An 18535-nucleotide genomic window follows, 5' to 3' on the forward strand; every position below is an offset into this window, starting at 1 on the left:
CCGGGTTCGAGTCCCGGCCCGACCTGACCCAACCGGCGGGCCCCGGTTCGAGTCCCGGCCCGAGCTGACCCACCCGCTGGACCCGGGTTCGAGTCCTCTCCTTGGCCCGCCCCGACCGGCCGGTGTGTAGTAGAATGGGGAATTTGTATAGTTTTCTTAATGTTTGATCTTCGTATACTTTCAGGCCTAATCAACAAGAAGAGAGACTTAATCCGTGAAACAAAGAGCAGCCAATGAGCTTTAAGTGATGTCCAGGTGTTAGAAAAACATTTCTAGTATTATGTCGATTTAGACACTGAAAAGGACTGCAAGTGAATCAAAACTGCTGTAACCTCCCACCTGTGGCGCTGCTCCCTCGTTTCCACAGGTTCCTGCAGACACGCCACCCAGTGCCAACAGACACCAAAGCTGGGGTTTAAGATTTTATTTAGGATTCCCTTTAGACCTACGTGTGCCTCAGATAAATAGGTATATAAATAAATAACTTAAAATCCACTATGGAAAGCTGTAAAGCACTTGAGTATTTGTTATCCCCTTGATACAGCAGTAACAGTTTGAATTGATTCAACAGTGCACCTAAATGAAATTTGCACGATAGGAAAAAACCAGCCGATAGTGTATTTGCTGGGGTAACCGACAGACAGCAGCACTGTCTGCCAGAGCAGTGAGGCGAGTGGATTAAACCCTTTTTCAGCTGCTGCCCGTCTGCTCCCGCTCTCGGTAGGCTTTGTTCAGCAGCTGTATCTCCTCCTGGTAGCCCGCCCTGGCCGAGTGCTGCTGCTGGCTGTTGCGCCGATGAGCCTCCACGGTGTCGGGGATGGAGATGCTGAAGTCGCTGTTGGACGGGACGAGCAGCGAGTAGGAGGCGCTTTCGCCCAGCTCGCAGCTCACGAAGCGGTTCTCCTTGCGGGAGTAGCGCAGGGAGGGCGAGCGGGCGTGCGCCGAGGACTGGCTGATGCTGCTGATGATGGACACGGTGTCCAGCGCCTCCTCGGCGGCGCAGATCTCCAGCACCTCCAGGTGAATCTTCACGCTCGTGTCCGCAAACCCCGGCTCCCCGGGGCTCGGCTCGTGCCCGACGCTTTTGGAGCGGTACACCTCGATCTTCTTGGCCGTGGGGGTTATCTTCTGCCCCTCGGAGCTCACCTCGTAGGTGGACAAGGAGAGCGTTTTGCCGCTGGGAGCCTGCAGGGACACGGTGCCCTGGAAGGCGCACAGGGGTACGGCCAGGGCCCCGCCCGAGCGCTGCAGGGAGCAACAGGGTTAGTGCTGAGACTGCCCAAAATCCAGCAAAATCTGCCACTCTGCTAACTGCCCAAAATCAGCACCAATCTGCCACTCTGCTGAGACTGCCCAAAATCAGCACCAATCTGCCACTGTGCTGAGATTCCCCAAAATCAGCACCAATCTGCCACTCTGCTAACTGCCCAAAATCAGCACAAATCAGTGAGTGTGCTGAGACTGCCCAAAATCAGCACAAATCAGTCACTGTGCTGAGATTCCCCAAAATCAGCACCAATCTGCCACTCTGCTGACTGCCCAAAATCAGCACAAATCTGCCACTGTGCTGGCATTGCCCAAAATCAGCACCAATCCGCCACTGTGCTGAGACTGCCCAAAATCAGCACCAATCTGCCACTCTGCTGGCATTGCCCAAAATCAGCACAAATCAGTGAGTGTGCTGAGACTGCCCAAAATCAGCACCAATCCGCCACTGTGCTGAGACTGCCCAAAATCAGCCCAAATCAGTCACTCTGCTGAGTGAGATTGCCCAAAATCCAGCACCAATCAATCAGCCACTGTGCTGAGAGTGTCCAAAATCCAGCCCAAATCAGCCACTGTGCTCCCTTGTTAACTCCTCTTACTGCCTGCTCCTTGCAGGATTTTACACACCTGGTATTATGACTTGAAAGAGTAGTGAGAAGTTTTTTGTGTTATTATACACCTTAGTGCATGAAGTCCCAAGTGCCTGTGACTCACTATGAAATCTACAGAATATGAAAACCAGCATTTAAATAAAAGCTGATTCCGATTCCTTCAGTGCAGGGTTATGTCCAGTTTAGTCAAACTCTTTGATTTGCCAGACTGAGCATGAGGCATCTGGAGGGAGAATGAGCAATCTCCACTTGCTGGAAGGAGCCCTCCAGGTCTGGAGAACGAGACATTTCCCAATCACTTTCTGAAAGTCTTCTCAAGCTTTCTCTTGAGAAATCAGTGTTTACTGTTCAAGTGAAAAGGATCCCTCAAGCCTCTGTCACTGCCCAGTCAGTAACCAGGGAGACACTGAATGCTGTCATTTCCCACTTGAACAGCTCCAGTGGAAATGTTCAATTCCAGACACCTTTACCTGTTTCTAAAGTACAGAATCCATTTGTCAGGGCAAACCATAATGCTGTGCTCTGGGGAGCACTATGGATCCAAGTGCTGGGACTAAACCCATGGTTATGGGGCCCAAGGGAGGGATAAATGCATTTATCCTGGGTTTAGGTACAGCCAAGTAGCACTGATTATTACTGGAATTACTTTCAGTATAAATTATTATTAATGAGAACAGAAAGTGACCTTTATCTGGTCCTTGATACCATTATTAAATACCCATTTTTGCTTCTCGTGACACATCCATGGCAATAAATAGGAATCCACCAGCAAACCAGACTCTTCTGGAGCATCCTGTGAAGTATTTTGCCTCCCACTCCCACGGTTCCCTGCAGTTCAGTCTTTGCCTTCAGCTCCCAGCCCTTCCCTCACCAAGTTCCACTGTGTGTGGAGAGGATTCCCCAGGTCAGGGCATCCCCCATGCAGCCCCTGCCCACAGTGCCTGGAGACTGTCCTGGCTCTTGGAGTCTGGGACAGGCATTTCACCAGAGATCTCCCTGTACCAGCACAGGCATTTTTTAAAAGCAAAGACCAAAAATCCCAGTGAAATAGATCACAAATGTCCTTGTTCCCTACGGAATGCTGATGCATTCTGAGCAGAGAAATCTCTGCGGAATCGATCAAGCAAATCCCCTCATGATTTAATTACACATCCACCTTCCAGAGCTCACAGAACACAGGAAGCAGCTGTGGCTGCCACGAGGCAAAACCTCCCCCAGCATCCCTGTGGGTCAGGAGCAGGCTCCCTGTCCTGCTCCCGCTGCCTGAGCAGGGTCTGGGCTGGATTCCCCAGGGAGGATGCTGTCCATAGGGAAGCTTGGGTGTATCTGAGGCCCACAGCAGCTGGAACAGGCTCTGACAGACAGATTTCCATTTGGAAATGGTCAGAGCAGCAGCTGGGGCTGAGTGGGACCCTGCACACCATCCCAGCTGGTTCTGCAGTGTCTGGGGACAGACTCAAGCACAAGGCCCTTGCTTGACTGTCCCTCCCAATCCCTGATTTCCCAGGCCCTGGAATAGCAGACAGGTGTGCAGCAGTGTCCCAGTGAGCACAGGTGTGCAGCAGTGTCCCAGTGAGCACAGGTGTGCAGCAGTGTCCCAGGGAAGCACAGGTGTGCAGCAGTGTCCCAGTGAAGCACAGGTGTGCAGCAGTGTCCCAGGGAGCACAGGTGGCCAGCACTTGTCAGGGAAGCAAAGGTGGCAGCAGGTGTCCCAGTACGCACAGTGTGTGCAAGCACTGTCCCAGGAAAGCACAGGTGTGCAGCAGTGTCCCAGTGAGCACAGGTGTGCAGAACGTCCCAGGTACGCAAAGGTGTGCAGCACTGTCAAGGGAAAGCAAGGTGGACAGCATTGTCCAGTGAGGCACAGGTGTGCAGCAGTGTCCCAGGGAGCACAGGTGTGCAGCAGTGTCCCAGTGGAAGCACAGGTGTGCAGCACGTCCAGTGAGGCACAGGGGCAGAGTGTCCAGTGAGCACAGGGTGCAGCAGTGTCCAGGGAAGCACCGGTGCGGCAGCACTGTCCCAGGGAACACTGGTGTGCAGCACTGTCCCAGGGAAGCACAGGTGTGCAGGCAGTTGTCCCGTGAGCAAGGTGTGTGGCAGCAGTGTCCCAGTGAGGTCAGGGATGCAGCAGTGTCCCAGGGACGCCCAGGTGTGCAGAATGGTCCCAGTGAGGCACAGGTGGTGCAGCAGTGTCCAGGAAGCACAGGTGTGCAGCAGTGGCCAAGTGAGCACAGGGTGCAGGCAGTTTGTCCCAGGGAAGCCACAGGTCACGGGACCTCTGCTCCTCCTGCCTGGGAAGGCCTCTGCCCAAGAGCACACACAGCTCCTGCCGTGTGCCGTTGCTCCCACTGGGCCCTGGTGCCCTCCCACACAGAGATACCAGCAATTCAAAACAGCTTGAGGAGTTGCATTCCTAATACTTGGTCAAACCAGCTTGAGATTGAAAAGGGTCATTTTTAGAATGTTTCCAGTAAGGGGTCCAGCTTTTTCTTTCCAGAGACAATGAGTTTTCTGTTTGTTTTAAAATAGAGGCTTAGTCTTCTACTTCCCTAAGAGTGCAAATTAGCTGCAGTGAAATTAATTACTGCAATGACCTGCCTTTTCTGAGGCTGGCTGCAGTACATGCAGAGCCAGGGGGCATGGCAGGAGGAGAGCAGCTCACCTGAGATGGGCTGAGCCCAGCACTTGCCGTTGCCTGTCTGGTGCAGACAGACCTGGATTTGTGTCTGTCAGTGCCAGGAGGTGCAGCAGAGCACCAAGGTGAGGACACCTTGGAGGGAGGGGCTGTGGGAGCTCTATCCAGCCTTGCCCTCCTGGGCACATGTCCCTACTCTCAGCATTCCTCTGCAGCTCCAGAGACAGCCAGTGGCACTGGAACTGCAGCAGGGACAGCCAGCACCATACAGAGGGCACTCGCCTCTGGCAGCAGGCTGAGAAGGTGAAGGTGAAGTGTTACACTGATTTTCCAGCCACAGGAACCTCTTTGGACATCAGGAACAAGTTCCAAGCAGCTGAGCAAGAAGAGCCCCGCTGGGGAGAGCTCAGCACATCAGCAGGGGTGAGGTGGTGCAGATTCCCACCAGCCAGGGGGAAGCAATGGGAACCTCCAAGGCCATTCCTAACTCAGCCTCTGTGCTGTGCCTGGGGTTCAAGGGAGTGCTCACAGCCTTCCTGCAGCCAGTGAGATGCTGTGTATTTCTCCTGTTAAGTACTCCTGCCTGCTCCTCAGTGAAGTCACCGGCACAGCCTCCCCCTCTCTTTCCTTGCAGGGCACATTAATAGGTCCTGTGCAGCCTCTTCAAAGAGTTTCCTTCAGGCAACCCACAGATGAGGTAGAGAAAAATAATCAGCAAGCCTGGAACAAACTGCCAGCCTGGGAGATTTCTGTTGCCTGAGGGCACTGAAGCATAGACAAAATAAGACATGACATATTTACACTCAATCTCTTTAGGAAGGGAGATACACGGGTATTTTATGAGATGTTAAAGGTATTTTTCAAAAATGCAGCCGAGCAGGAGTTGGAAATGACAAGTGCAATTTTCCCTCTCCCTCTCCATTACAGCCATCCTATCAGATGTTCAATAAACCCTGCTGCCTGGTTCTCTCATGCCACTACTATTCCAGAGAAAACACTTTGATAGAGCAACTCTTTACTCACAGAACAGACAATGAAGAGACAACCAGCTCCACAGTCATTACTGTCACCCCAAGGAAGTGCCACTCTCCAAGCCCACAGCTTCCAGAGGGAACCAAAGGCACCCTGGGTCCTGTCTGGCACCTGCTCTTCAAACATTAAACTCCATCAAACTGGCTGATCCCACATCCATGGGGATGGCTGCTCTCCCTCCTGCTGTCAGTTCTTACAGCTCCTCCTCTTGATGAGGAAATCAGCAGCACTCCAGCAAGAGCCCTGTATGATGGACTCTCAGAAGAGCCCCTGTATTTCCTGCAGAAGGATGTGCCCAGTCAATGCTGGGGGAGTCTCCCTCTTTAACACGTGTAGGAAATGCAGAGTAATGAGAACAGAGTGACTTTTCTTAGACTTTGGGACTTCCAGGCAGGATGAATAAAGGAGATGGTTTTCAGCTTATTAACATGTGGCCCAAATTGATCTTTCATCCAACATAAACCTGAGCAATGCACTAAAGTTATTTTTGCAAAGCTTGCAGGGGTTTCAGGCTCTGCCCTTTCCCAGCTGCAAAGCAAATGTCAGCTGTGGAGCTCTGGCAGCTCCTGCTGAATGTCAGACCAGGCAGAACTGTGACTGCAGAGCCTGGAGATTTCACCCCACAGGAGCTTCAGTGCCTGGCAGGGGGTTATACCTGGGAAGGTGTCAGAAGGGGATGAGCTGTGATTCTTTGTAAGGCAAGGAGGGAAGAGCATGTCCAAAAGGGCCTGCAAGGCCCCAGGGCACATAAAACACCCGCAGGCAGTCACTGCCAGCTGCTCACAAAGAGCTGCTCACACCTGCTGCAGTCCCAAGGCTGCAGCTGAACTGGCACCCGGGGACATGGGGAAAGGAATTTTCTTTTTTTATTTTAAACATCATCTGTAAACTCCTGCAAGGAGTAATGAACCTGATACAGTGTTTTCATTTACCAAGCTGTACATGGCACATGAGGCTTTGGCAAGAACTGGTAGATTAAAACCGGGCTGAGTCATCGCTCCCTTTTGCCCCCAAATGCAGGAATTCATCTCTGCACACTGCCACAGAGTGAGCACTGGTTTTTTATGAAAGGGATGATCAGTCCCATTTGAAATATCAGCCAAATTCCTACTGTGACTCAGATGATAAACTTGTGTTTATCAGATGGAGAGAGAAGCCCATATTTGAATACAAAATACACCTTATCCATCTCCTGTGCACGTGCAGAGGCTGAGCACGAGCTGATCGGGCTCTGAAGTCACCCTGCTTGGATTAGGTGACTTCCAGAGATCCCTTTCTCCATGAAGCCTTCCAGAGCTCCTGACTCACAGACTTCACGTGGGCTCTTACCCCACTCCCACCTGCTGTAATGCCCAATGGCCACTGAATTCCCTGGTGGAATTGTCTGGAAAATGTCATCTTTTGGAGAGAAACTTCCTATTCATTAAGATAAGGTAACATAATTCATACCTAATTCTTACCATATACAAATCATGCAGGTGCACACAAAATAAGAAAACCCCATGATAAGAAGACAAGTGAGAAATTACTGCAGGATCAACACCTGCAAATAGGTCTGTGGTTACTAAACATTATACAATGCCACGTGTGAGTTTTACTGAAAAATGGGACTCCTAGAAGTATCACTGTCAGTGAAAATCATTCCTGTTTCTTAGGGAAGCTCTCATTTTCAGAAAAGAACAAACTGCCCCTTTACCTGGCGAGGGTTCCTCTCGGACCTGCTCCGGCACCACTCCCAGTCCGAGAGCTCGGGTGGGGGGCTCTCCTGGTGGCACAGCCTCCACTCTGGTCCTTCAGGGAATGGGCCAGTGCTGGTGCCCTGCTGGTCCTGGCAGGGCCCTGGGCCAGTGCTGGTGCCCTGCTGGTCCTGGCAGGGCCCTGGGCCAGCAGCAGGGGTGCCCCGGGGGCCGTGTGTCACTGCCTTGGTCCCGCTGTCCCTGCCTCTGCCCGGCTGCCCGCAGGCAGAGCTCACCAGGCTGGCGTAGGACGAGGGCTTTCCATCCCTGCTGGCCTGGGGAGGGCTCTCCAGGGATATCCTGTAGATGCCACAGCCTTGCTGGAACGACAGGTTGAACTCAAAACCGCCGCGCTTGGCTAAGCAGGAAGGAAAGAAACTGTGTTAGGAGTTGGGACTGAAAAGAAAAATGAGATTACAAACACAATGCAAATGGCATGCTAAAACGTGGAATAAATTATCCAGCTTCTGCTGGAAACAGGCAATTTTCCCTTCATTAGAAAAATGAATTGTTGAGAAGAAAGACTTCTGAGAAGGAGCTGCCTTCTGGATGAAGTGCAGTGTTCTCTCTGGGAAAGTGGCTAAAAGGGCAGCAGGGGCAGCACAGGCCATTCTGCACCTGGATGATGTGTTTAAAGCAAGTGAAAGCCATGCACTGAGGATGGCTTTTCTCTAAGATTCAGGAGTTCTTTCTCCCTGAGCAAGCAGGGAATGTCAGGAATTCGTCCACTGATGGTAGAGGATTTTCACCCCAGACAATGGGAAACAACTCCCACATCCTCAGAAATATTTAGCCCTTAACATTTGCAGTTGAGACCAGATGATCCCTGTGAGCCTCTTCCACCTGACCCACTCTGTTCCTCCAGCTGTTTTTACGCAAAGCCCAAGGAAAACCAGGGCTCTAGAGGATGCCAAGAAGGTTACCAGGGAAGGTGTGGCAAGCTCTGTCACACCAACAACCCTTCCACACTTACTTTTGGCCCCTTGTGAAGCCACTGCATAGGAGTCCCTCCTGCAGTTGATGATGCAGCCACAGGGCAGGTGGAGCCAGTGCTGGGACAGGACAAACACCGGGGTGACTGCAGCAGCCAGCACGGTCAGCAGGAAGCTCAGTGTCTCAAAAGAAAGGCTCTGCAGCCCAGTGATGTTCTGGACAGCCATCTGTATCTGAAAGGCAGAGCATTTTGAAATTTAAATCACTCTGGGCACAGGAGATGCTTCCAGGAACAAGGAGAACATCTCACTGTGGATATGACACCACTGTAGGACACAGATTGTCATTGGTGTTTGCTGAGGACAACACTTCTGGCTCCAACAGACAGTGCAGGAGATGCACTGACTGCTCTCCTCTCATGCTGCATTTCTCAGAAAAACCCTCACTGAAGCTAAATACAGATGCTGAGCACCATTGAAGAGCTGCCAGTGCCAGGCAGTCCCCTGTGGCAGCGAGGAGCCCCAGCCTCACACAGCCCCGGGCAGGGGGAAGTGCCCCATGTTCCCTGTTCCCAGCAGATCCCTTTCTCAGGTTCCTGTTCCCAGACACACACACATGCCCACAGCAGCACTCCCTCCCGCCACAGCACTACAGGGTTTACAAAGGTGCCACCAAACTGCGTTTTTCTACCAAACTCCTGTTTTTAAACCCAAAGGATGTGTCTCAGAGGACAGGACAGAGGGGCACCTAACTCCCAGCCCCAGAATGCTGAGCAAGCCCTGTCCCACAGCTGGCACTACCAAGGGGGACCTTGCTGCCCTGCTGTTCACGTGACATGAATGACGTGATGGGAGAGTGTCAGAGCTCTGAACCAGGCTCTGCCAAACCCATGGGCACCAGTGAAACTCATGCAGTGACACAGACCTGCTGGAGAGGACTTCTGCTGGCTCAACTACACTACAAGGAACAGCTGCAATGGCCACTGCTCATCTCTTTCAACCCATGGCCCACAGGTGACGTCCCACTGAAATGTAAGTGAGCATTGCAAAGTGAAGCCATCTGAGAATTTACCATCATTGGCAGCCAGAGAAGGACTTTGGTCAGTGCCAGGATCAGCGAGAATCGTTTCTGGGCCAAGCCCACCGTGGAGCTCCTGCTCTGTGTGCTGCTCTCAGCCACACCCTTCCCAAAAACCGCCTCCGAGGTTCGGAAAGGCTCCGGGGTTTTGTCCCCAGGGTCCAGCAGTGGCACAGGAGGGGCAGCAGCTCCATCCCCCCACCGTGTCCCGGGGCAGCTGCAGCCTCCAGAGCCCCGGAGGTGCTCGGTGTGCAGCAGCTGGGGCTCACCTGAGCACAGCAGCTGCAGGGTGAGGGGAACGGCCAGCGCTGCCAGGAGGGAGAAGCACAGCGAGTACACAACGAACACAAACAGGATGTAGGAACTGGCACAGTCGGCAAAGCAGCCCCAGGACGTGGGGATGTACCTGCCCCAGCCACAGAGAGGCAAAAAGCACAGCAGCAGACTGACGGTCCAGATGGTGAGGATGGCCCAAACCATGCTCACACGGCGCTTGGAGGAGCTGCAGCTCAGCATCCCGGTCGTGCTGAGGGTGTAGAAGTTGTAACAAACTATAAGAGACCCTTTCAGGTTGCTAGAAATGCCCTGGAATAAATACAAAAACGCTGAGGTGGTGCACAGAGGCTGGGGGAGGACTTCTCTTGACCACTGCATGAGCATGAAAATAATCACTGGCCCGATGCTGATCAGATCATCTGCTGCCAAAGAGGTCACAATCATGGAAACCGTGGTTTTGGTCTGCAGTTTCAGCAGGGAAACTAGTGAATAAATGCTGCCCAGAAGGGCTGGGACTGCAATGGCAACAGTCAAGCAGAACAGAAAGACATTCCAAGTTCTCTGCTCACTGGGTTTGTCCGTAATGCTGTCATGCTCAGTCAAGAAGCTCGTCCCATTGAGTGACAAATTACCAGGAGTTACCGACATTGTCCTGGGCATGTTTTCCTTTGCCTTCTCACTGATTCTGCAAGTTTTCATCAGCTGAAACCAAAACTGTCAGCTCCACATCACAAGTTTCTTTGTTTTCCTAGACTGTCTTCTGTGGCATCTGATGAAGAAATATTCAGGTGGCAGCACCCCTAATGACCAGAACTCATGCTCTCAAAAAGCCAAGCAACAACGAAGCAGCAAAGGTGCTGGGAAAAAAAAAAAAAAAAAAGGAATTCTTCAATTCTTCAAGATCGTTCCGGTGCTGTCAGGTGGTGAACTGGGGCTGCTCGAGTGTCCGCATGCCGCTCCCCGTGCCGGGTGGCAGGCACTGCCTCACCGGCGAGCGCGGCTGCAGCGGGCAGAGCACGGCCGTGCCCGGGCTGGGGCAGCCGGAGCCGCATCGGGAGAGGCGGCGGGAGCTGCAGGAGCTGCGGCGGGAGGAGCCGTGCGGGCAGGATGGAGCGGGAGGAGCCGTGCCGGCAGGATGGAGCGGGCGGCAGGGATGCTGCCAGCCCGGCCCCTCCCGGCTGAGCGGCAGCGGAGCCGCGTCCCCGCCAAGCCACACCTCCGAGCGCTGCCGGCTGATGTCAGCCCGGGATGGCAGCCCGGGATGGCACTGCCCAGATGGCACTGCCCAGGATGGCGGCCCAGGATGGCAGCCCAGGATGGCACTGCCCAGCATGTCACTGCCCAGATGGCACTGCCCAGGATGGCGGCCCGGGATGGCACTGCCCAGGATGCAGCCCAGGATGGCAGCCCAGGATGGAAGCCCAGGATGGCAGCCCAGGATGTCACTGCCCAGGATGGCACTGCCCAGGATGGCACTGCCCAGATGGCACTGCCCAGGATGGCACTGCCCAGGATGGCAGCCCAGGATGGCAGCCCAGGATGGCACTGCCCAGGATGGCAGACCAGGATGGCAGCCCAGGATGGCAGCCCAGGATGGCTGCCCAGGATGGCACTGACCAGGATGGCGGCCCAGGATGGCAGCCCGGGATGTCCCTGCCGGCAGTGCCCAGCGGCTCCGGGGCTCGCACACCTCCTGCAGTGCCGGTGCTCGCTGGCTCCGGGCAGGATGGGCGGGATGCAGGATGCGAGGGATGCAGGACGGCCTCTGCCCTCCCCGCGCCATTCCCACTGCCGCTCGGGCACACGGGTGCTCCCGGGCACCTTTCGGGGTCAGCAGGGAGCTGTGGGACTGAGGCACCCGCTGGCATCCGCCCGTGACCGCTCAGCTTAGCCTGGGATCCGAAAACCTTCGTTCCTCGCACGACCCCACCCCGAGCCTCACCAGGTGCTGAGAAACTGCTCTGCTGTGCCCTCAGCCGCCACAGGCACCCTGCCCCGACGGCAGAGAGCCAGGAACTTCCTGCAGGGTCCCTCAGATCTCCTCCTCACCCACGACCCTGCCCTGCTTGCTCCCTCCCTCTGCCTCTCCGCAGCTCTTGGCACTGCGGGCAGAGCAGCCCGTCCTGTTCCCCCGTTTTGTTTGCAAGGAAATGTTCATCAGTGCTCTTGGGAAGAAAGGCACTTTTTATTGCCTTGCCCGTTCAAGGCAGGTGACTTATTACTTCAGTTTGTCTTCTCACACGGTGTATCTGTGATCTGAACTGCACCTTGCTACTCTGTGTCAGCTTTTATCATAACTTACTCTATGGTGGGATTTCCTCCTGTTATCACTGCCCCCCGTGTCCCAGATTTTCTAAAGAAACAGGGAGAATGGAATGACACAGCTCTGTCAGAAAGGCACAGGTAATGATGGTGCAGAAACCTGGAGGCAGGAGGAGGCACCTCTGTTGTGTCCTTGGCAGGACAGGGCCAGGCAGGCAGGGAGCTGCAGGTTCCTCGTGCCTGTTCTTTCCTTCTCTGCCATCCCTGCATGGGGCACATCCCAACACCAGAACTGTCCTTCAGTGTTTGTGGATCTATTCCTTCTCCTGCTGTGAATTCTCCTCGCTGAGGAATGGTCCCAAAGAGAAGATCCATTGAGATGGGAGCTCCCCTCTGGCCCCTCTTCACAGAGCCCAGCAGGCTGGAACTCATGCAGCAGCAGGAGGTGAGTGATTCTGGGTTTGCTGTGGCACCGCAGCAGCAGTGGAGCACCTGAAACCCAGAGTGTCAGTGAGGCCACAGCTGGCACTGAGCAAACCCAGCCATGCCACTGCTCAGTGCCACTCCTGCTTTGGAGGCTCCAAAATGTCTGTGGCATGTTGGAGACAAAGCCAATGTTGTGCAGTCTGCAACAGCACACCACGGTGGGAAACGGCACAGGGAGGGTTAAACAGAATCCAAACTGCTGAAGAAACAGTTATCCCTTTCTGAAGGGAGGGAATGAAAACAAGAGGGCATATGCTTGGAGTGACCCAGCTGTGACCCCATCTGGGAGCAGCAGAAAATCAGCTGTGTCCATGGGACTTTCTCCAATAAAGATAAAATTAATGGCTGCAGGAGCCATGTGTAAAGCTGCACATTTCCCTGCCTGCTGTGCATTCCCAGGAGCTCTGCCATGGGTTGCCTCAGCCCCTCATTGCTTCATCTTTACTTCCCCATCACCTTCTCTCCCACCCAGCTCCAAGGAAGGCAGAGGGAGCAGACTGGGAAATTCAGGCCCAGGACCTGTGATCTAATTGAGTTTTAGTGACAGATTGAAAGCTCTGGAACCAAATTCTGCCTCTAGAGGACCAGGAACTTGTGTAAGAACAGTGCTGGTTAGGACTGCTCTTACCTACACCCTGCATTTGATGGGGAACCTTCAGCCCAGGCTGCAGAGCTGCCACCAGCTGTAATTCCTGGGAATCTGTGCCTTGGGAAGTGCCCTGGCAGGGTCAGAGTCCCTGAGGAAGGGATGCTCGGGGGGTGAACACCTGACCAGACAAAGCTCTGCACCCTGATTAGCAGGTTTCAGATTGGGAACATGTGGAATATTCAAAGACCCATCCAGAAAGGAAGTGCAGAGCTATGCCACTGACATCAACTACTTATTAATGATTCCAGTCAAGAGAAAGAGCTCATGAATATTTCAATGGGATTGTGAGGGGAAACCTCCCAAAGACAATAAAATCACACTTAGCAAACAGCCTTTCAGCTGCAGGGACAGTTCCAGCCTCTCTGCTCTGTGGTTTCTGGGACTCAGAGTGACAGAGGCTGCAGAAGCCAGGCTGAGTGCCAGCCCAAGCTGGACAGAGTGTGTCAGCAGCACACCAGGCACCATGGAAAGCCTGGCCACAAACACCTTCCTTCATCAGCCTAGATGGAAACCATGGCTCACTGCCCCAGAGAGGAAGGTTTCAGAGAAAGATAAAAGAAATACTGCTTGAGAAGAAGCCAGAGTATTTTCAAACTCTGAATCTTTTCAATTCATGTGTTTATCTTATTCCCTGGGGCTGATGACGAGCTGGGCTCTGTGTTCACAGGCAAGTGGAGCCTCCATCAGTGTCACTGCTGGTAACACAGTGTCCCCATCACTGGGACAGCCAGTCCCCTCTCCTTGGGGACACCCCGCCCCTCCTGGGAGCATCACCTGGGGACAAGGAGGGACCTGCTGAGAGCTGTGCCCTGCAAAGGCACAGGCAGGAGCAGCTCTGGCAGCAGAGAGCTCTGTGCTGCTCCCACAGCATGGCTGCTGCTCTGGTTGGTGTTATCAAACATTTCCCACAGCCATGAACAGCCTGGGCTCCCTTTGGGCTGGGTTTGGGCAGAGCCAGCCTGGCCAGGGCTGGGAGAGCTGAGGATCCTGCCCCTGACACAGCACTTGCTTTGCAGAACATGTACTTATGAAATATGCATGTGCTGAGAGGTGATTAGGATGCAATTCCTCATTTGGATTAAAATGCTGCTTCCTTTATGTTTACTGAGCTTCACAAAACAGCCTGATTTGTATGCTCACATAGTATTTTTGTGAGGTTTTTTTACCAACTAAATTTAACATCACTGCTATGAGTGCAAAAATGAATGCAAATATGCAACTTTCTTTAGCTTACAGTTATTAACCTGAGAGACAAAGGGTTAAGACCAAGCCCAAAATGATGGCTTTATTTTTGGGGTGGGGTGCTGGCATTATTTTTAATCACCAGGAACCCCTTTTTCCCAGGATTACATGCCCAGATGCTGCCAGATGCATTGGGCCTGGAAAAACAGGTCACTGTTAGACCCTGAGCCCATTTTCAGTATCCTATCAAAAGCCCTTACTGCTAGAATTCCTGAAGTTGTTGGGACCTGCAAAAAATTTCCTAGTCTAGAGAAAATTGAAACTCATTTGGAGCAAGCTGCATTAGATGGCAAAATGGGCCTTTCTTTCTCACAAATGGCAGAGAACAAGCCCTAGGGGACAGAAAAGAGATTTATTTCATAGGAAAAGGTGCAGTAATTTTGTTTTCCTGGCCATTTCACCAGTGCTTTTATTACAGATTTTGTATTATTCACTCCTGTGCCAGCACTCCACCAGGGCCTGACATCCAGTAGCACAGCTCTGAAACTGAGCTGGCTCCTGAATCAGATTCTGTTATTATTTTAATGTCTCATCTATCAGTGCCTCTGAAAGACCTGCCAGAAGCCATTTCACAGTGAAGATATCACTGGTCTTTGAGCTCCTAACAGTGCCCTACCTGCTCTCCTGTTTTGAGACAGTAAATTTCCTATTTCCTTGGCAATGCCCAGCCTCCCCTCAGTCCTCAATTTCAATTAGAACAGAACAAAGATCTTAAGGCAGCGTTCTGGGATCACTCACTGGGTGTCTCTAACCTTCAGCAACAGGCACTGGGAAAACTGGGAGCTGGTCAAGTCTGGCACAGCTCCTTGTTCAGTGAGAACACGACTCTTCGACCCCCAAATCTGTTCAAACAGAACTGAATTCTTCCTACAAGAAAACATCTGCCAGTGCCAGGATCCCTCCACTCCATTTTGTCTGCTGATAAGAAAATTCATGGGAGTAACTGTGTGATTTCATTCACCACTCTTCAGTGAAATATTAATGAGCTTTTTTCACTCTCCTCTGCTTCTCAGAACTGTTCCACCCTTTATCTCCTGCCAGATTTGAATGAGGACCACGGCAGAGGTCACCATGACAATGGGAGCTGTGAACTGCTTAAGCACAGGATGGATTTATCCCTGAGCAGTGCCAAGGCCACTTACAGATGTAGCAGGAATCCTAAATGCCTGCTTATCTTCCACTGAAAACATCTCAAACAGCAAATCCTGATCAGAGCAGCAGCTCCCTGTGGGGCTCCTGGGGCACTTGGTGCAAGTGCAGCCACGAGCAGACAATGAGCATTGGTCTGTATGAATGTTAGGAAGACATTTCAGAGAAGAGACATTGAAGTAGGAAAGGGAAACAAAATGACTAAGCCAAATTCCAGTGGGAATTATATCAGAATCCAAAAAACCTGGAGTCAGTGGCTTCCCAAAGGCACAGAGAATGGCACAGGTTGTCCCAACACAAGTGCAAGGTGCAAACCAAGCTGCAGGTGAAAGAACAGAAGGAAGACGTGCAGTGCACTGAGCAGAGCCTCCAGGCTGAGGGCTGGCAGCAGAGCCTTGGCTGCTGGAGGAGCAGGGATCCCTCCTGTGTGGTCAATGGCCAGCTGCTGCCTCAGTGGGAAATCCACAGCCTGAGAGCTGCCCTCCAAGGATCTGCACTCAGGGAGGGAGCTGTGCCCTGCCCTGCTCCCCACCACCTCAGCCTGCCCCCCTGCACCTCCCTGCCCAGCAAAACCCACGGCAGGAAAATTCCATTTTCCACAATGTGCTAAGAAAAACTGGAAGGAAGATCCTTCTCTCATTTACTGTGCTCCCAGGAGAAAAGCCACCCTGCCTTTATAAACTGCATTCTCCAAGCTCAACAAGTAAAGGACTGTCCTTCCATCATAGATAGGAAACAATGAAGTCATTTCCATGGATATTTCCTTCTTTCCTTGCTGCTCACATCTGGATGGCAGCAGGCCAGGGAGTCTCCCTACATCACCACAACACCCAAGGAGGGCTTGGATTAGGGTAGGAACAATATGGGGGGAGATTTTTACTCCTTCTTAACTTCCTCCAGACTCATTTTCCCATAATGGATCGGTTTTTGTGATCTGTTTCCAGAGCAGATGCACTCAGGGTGAGGACAGCAGAGGCACAGCTGCCCTGGGCACACCAGGGCACTGCCACGAGGGGACAGACACTGATGGCAGGGACAGGGGCTGCCTGCACCCACAGCTTCTGTATGGGATCCCCTGGGACAGGACACTGCCGTCAGAAATCAGCATCTCCACCTCAGGCCACTGGAGGAGAAGTTTTAAAGATCTTCTGTCACCTCTGGCAGTCCCACCCCCCTGCTGAATGCAGAGACCCCAGAGCACCTTCCCAGGCAGGAAACCTTTCCCTGCCAAGCACAAACAGCAGCAGAAAGGAGTACCCCTGGCTGTCTCCTGTACCACAGCCCCTCCAGAAAGCCCCAGAGCCCACTGCAGCTCACACCAGTGCTCAGAACAAGCTGACTGCTCTAAATGGGACATTGTGGAACATAATGAACTTTCATTATTCATTCCCACTCTGAGATCTGCCTGAACATCAGTGCTTGTTGGGATTTCAAGTGGGATTGTTCAGACAAAATTACTGAAGAATTTGCAGTGTGTGAGAGGAGGTTCTGATATGATCAAAGAATACCAAAGCCTTACAGGGTCTCACATGACAACACTGAAGAATCTGAACTTTCATTCTGCTCACATGCACCTCATTTGCTGCTTTTATGACTGTTCAGGAGTGCCCAGTTCATGGCCCCTTGGTTTCACCTGTGTAGAACTTTCCTGAGATCAGAAAGTGAGGCTAAAACAGAACAATTAAAGAAACATTGATCTCATCACATACAGTCACCTCTGCCAACAGCTGGGCTCAGTGAGGGCAGGGCAGACAGGACTGTGCTGCACCTCTGCCTCGTTCAGCCCTGATGGATGGAGTCTAGTCCTTCCACAATCCTGAGCAGCTTTTGTTCTATTTTTACCTCCTCAAACATAGGATAAAGTCCCTGGAAGCAGAGTGAGAACATCAAAACAACTTCTGGAGCCAAAGTTCAGCCCCTGGAATCAAGGAACCCAACCTCTGACACAGCTCCCAGAGCAGGCAGCAGTGCCAGAAATCTCTCCCAGACCTGTATCTTGCTCTGCTAGAGCCTGGAGCAATCACTCCAAAACCTGCATCCTGTCAGGAGATATCACACTGCTAAAAGATTCCAGGGAACTGCAGCCAACATTCCTGCAGCCAAGGAAAGGTTTCCTCTCAGGAAAACAGTTGGAGATAGTCTGGAACTAATTATAACAGAATTTGGAAGAGGCCCTGAGATTTTCCAAAATAGGGAAATCCTTACTACTTAACTGCATTTATTTAGGAAATAATAAATAAACCCCCCAAAATTAAGGACAAAGCAAGTTGTAATTGGGAATATTGAAGGATTTTCCCTTCTGGAATTGGAAACTCCTGTGGAGCTGCTCTCGGTGCATGACCTGGTCCCAGGCTCTGGCACTGCTCAGCTCCCTCTTCCAGCAGAGGGAGAGGGGACACAGGAGAATGGGCATCCAGGAAAGTGGAGAATGGGCATCCAGGAAAGTGGATCAGGTGTGACAAGAACCACCACAAACCATTTTCCTGAGTGTCTGGATTCCTGTCCCAGTTTGGTGGCTGATGAGCATCAGGTTATTGCAACACCTCTCCTTGTCTTTATGCATTGCCAGGACTCCTGGCACAGAACAGGGACCCATTTTCCAGCTTGCATTTCTGGTTTGTTTTTTTTCATCTCACTTAATTACCTGTACATTTATACTGGTGATACAACTTATCCCTTCTAAATGTCTCTGTTCTTGCTCAGCTGCTTTGAGCAGAAAGGCTGGCACCAGAAATATGCAAGATAACTGCATGTACAAAGAAAAATAAATATATATGAGTCACAAAAAGCACAGCTCTTGCTCACATGCTGGCACTAAAAGAGCCAAGTTCTGCCTTCAGTCACCCTTCAGAGGAAGAAGTGACAGCTAAAGTTCAGACTCACCACCACTGGAGATGATGGAGTCCACATCCATTTTGATGACGAAATGGTAAAATATGAATGTTCCATGAAGAAGCTTCACTTCAAAGGCCTGGAGGGCAGGAATGACTGAAAAATGACAAGGGGGAATTGAGCTGAGGAAGCTGCTCCCACCAGCTGGCTGGCCCAGCAGGATGCTGCTCCCCCACACACAAACCCAGGGACATGGGAACGGGGAGTGCCACCTGGAATTGTCACCTGGAATTGTGGCAGCTGTGGATGGGGAAGCACAGAGCTCCTCTCCCAGCAGTGAGCAGCAGCT

General features: G+C 52.2%; 1 protein-coding gene across 2 annotated transcripts; it reads right to left on the reverse strand.

Moving 5' to 3' along the window:
* Window positions 1-443: 443 nt before the first annotated feature.
* On the reverse strand, window positions 444-18288 carry GPR149 (G protein-coupled receptor 149). Of its 2 annotated transcripts, XM_009089390.4 has the most exons (4): window positions 9285-10387; window positions 8254-8446; window positions 7241-7638; window positions 444-1245 (listed from the first exon to the last, which is right to left on the reverse strand). In XM_009089390.4, the coding sequence occupies exons 1-4, from the start codon at window positions 10263-10265 to the stop codon at window positions 691-693; spliced, it is 2127 nt and encodes a 708-aa protein (XP_009087638.4). In that variant the 5' UTR covers window positions 10266-10387; the 3' UTR covers window positions 444-690. The 2 variants fall into 2 exon arrangements, 1 of the variants encoding a protein (XP_009087638.4); XR_007778252.1 differs by lacking the exons at window positions 444-1245; window positions 7241-7638; window positions 9285-10387 and adding an exon at window positions 18238-18288 and having other exon boundaries at window positions 8313-8446.
* Window positions 18289-18535: the final 247 nt, after the last annotated feature.

The sequence above is a fragment of the Serinus canaria genome, chromosome 9, assembly GCF_022539315.1.
Source record: "Serinus canaria isolate serCan28SL12 chromosome 9, serCan2020, whole genome shotgun sequence".
In the NCBI taxonomy this organism is placed as follows: Eukaryota; Metazoa; Chordata; class Aves; order Passeriformes; family Fringillidae; genus Serinus; species Serinus canaria.

What these genes read in the sequence shown, in the direction of transcription:
- GPR149 (XM_009089390.4), bottom strand. Translation starts at nt 10,265, where the DNA reads ATGAAAACTTGCAGAATCAGTGAGAAGGCAAAGGAAAACATGCCCAGG. An exon ending in TTCTCTGGCTGCCAATGATG is followed by an intron (nt 8,447 to 9,284) that starts GTAAATTCTCAG and finishes TCTGCCTTTCAG; the next exon opens with ATACAGATGGCTGTCCAGAA. An exon ending in CCGAGAGGAACCCTCGCCAG is followed by an intron (nt 1,246 to 7,240) that starts GTAAAGGGGCAG and finishes TGCTCCCTGCAG; the next exon opens with CGCTCGGGCGGGGCCCTGGC.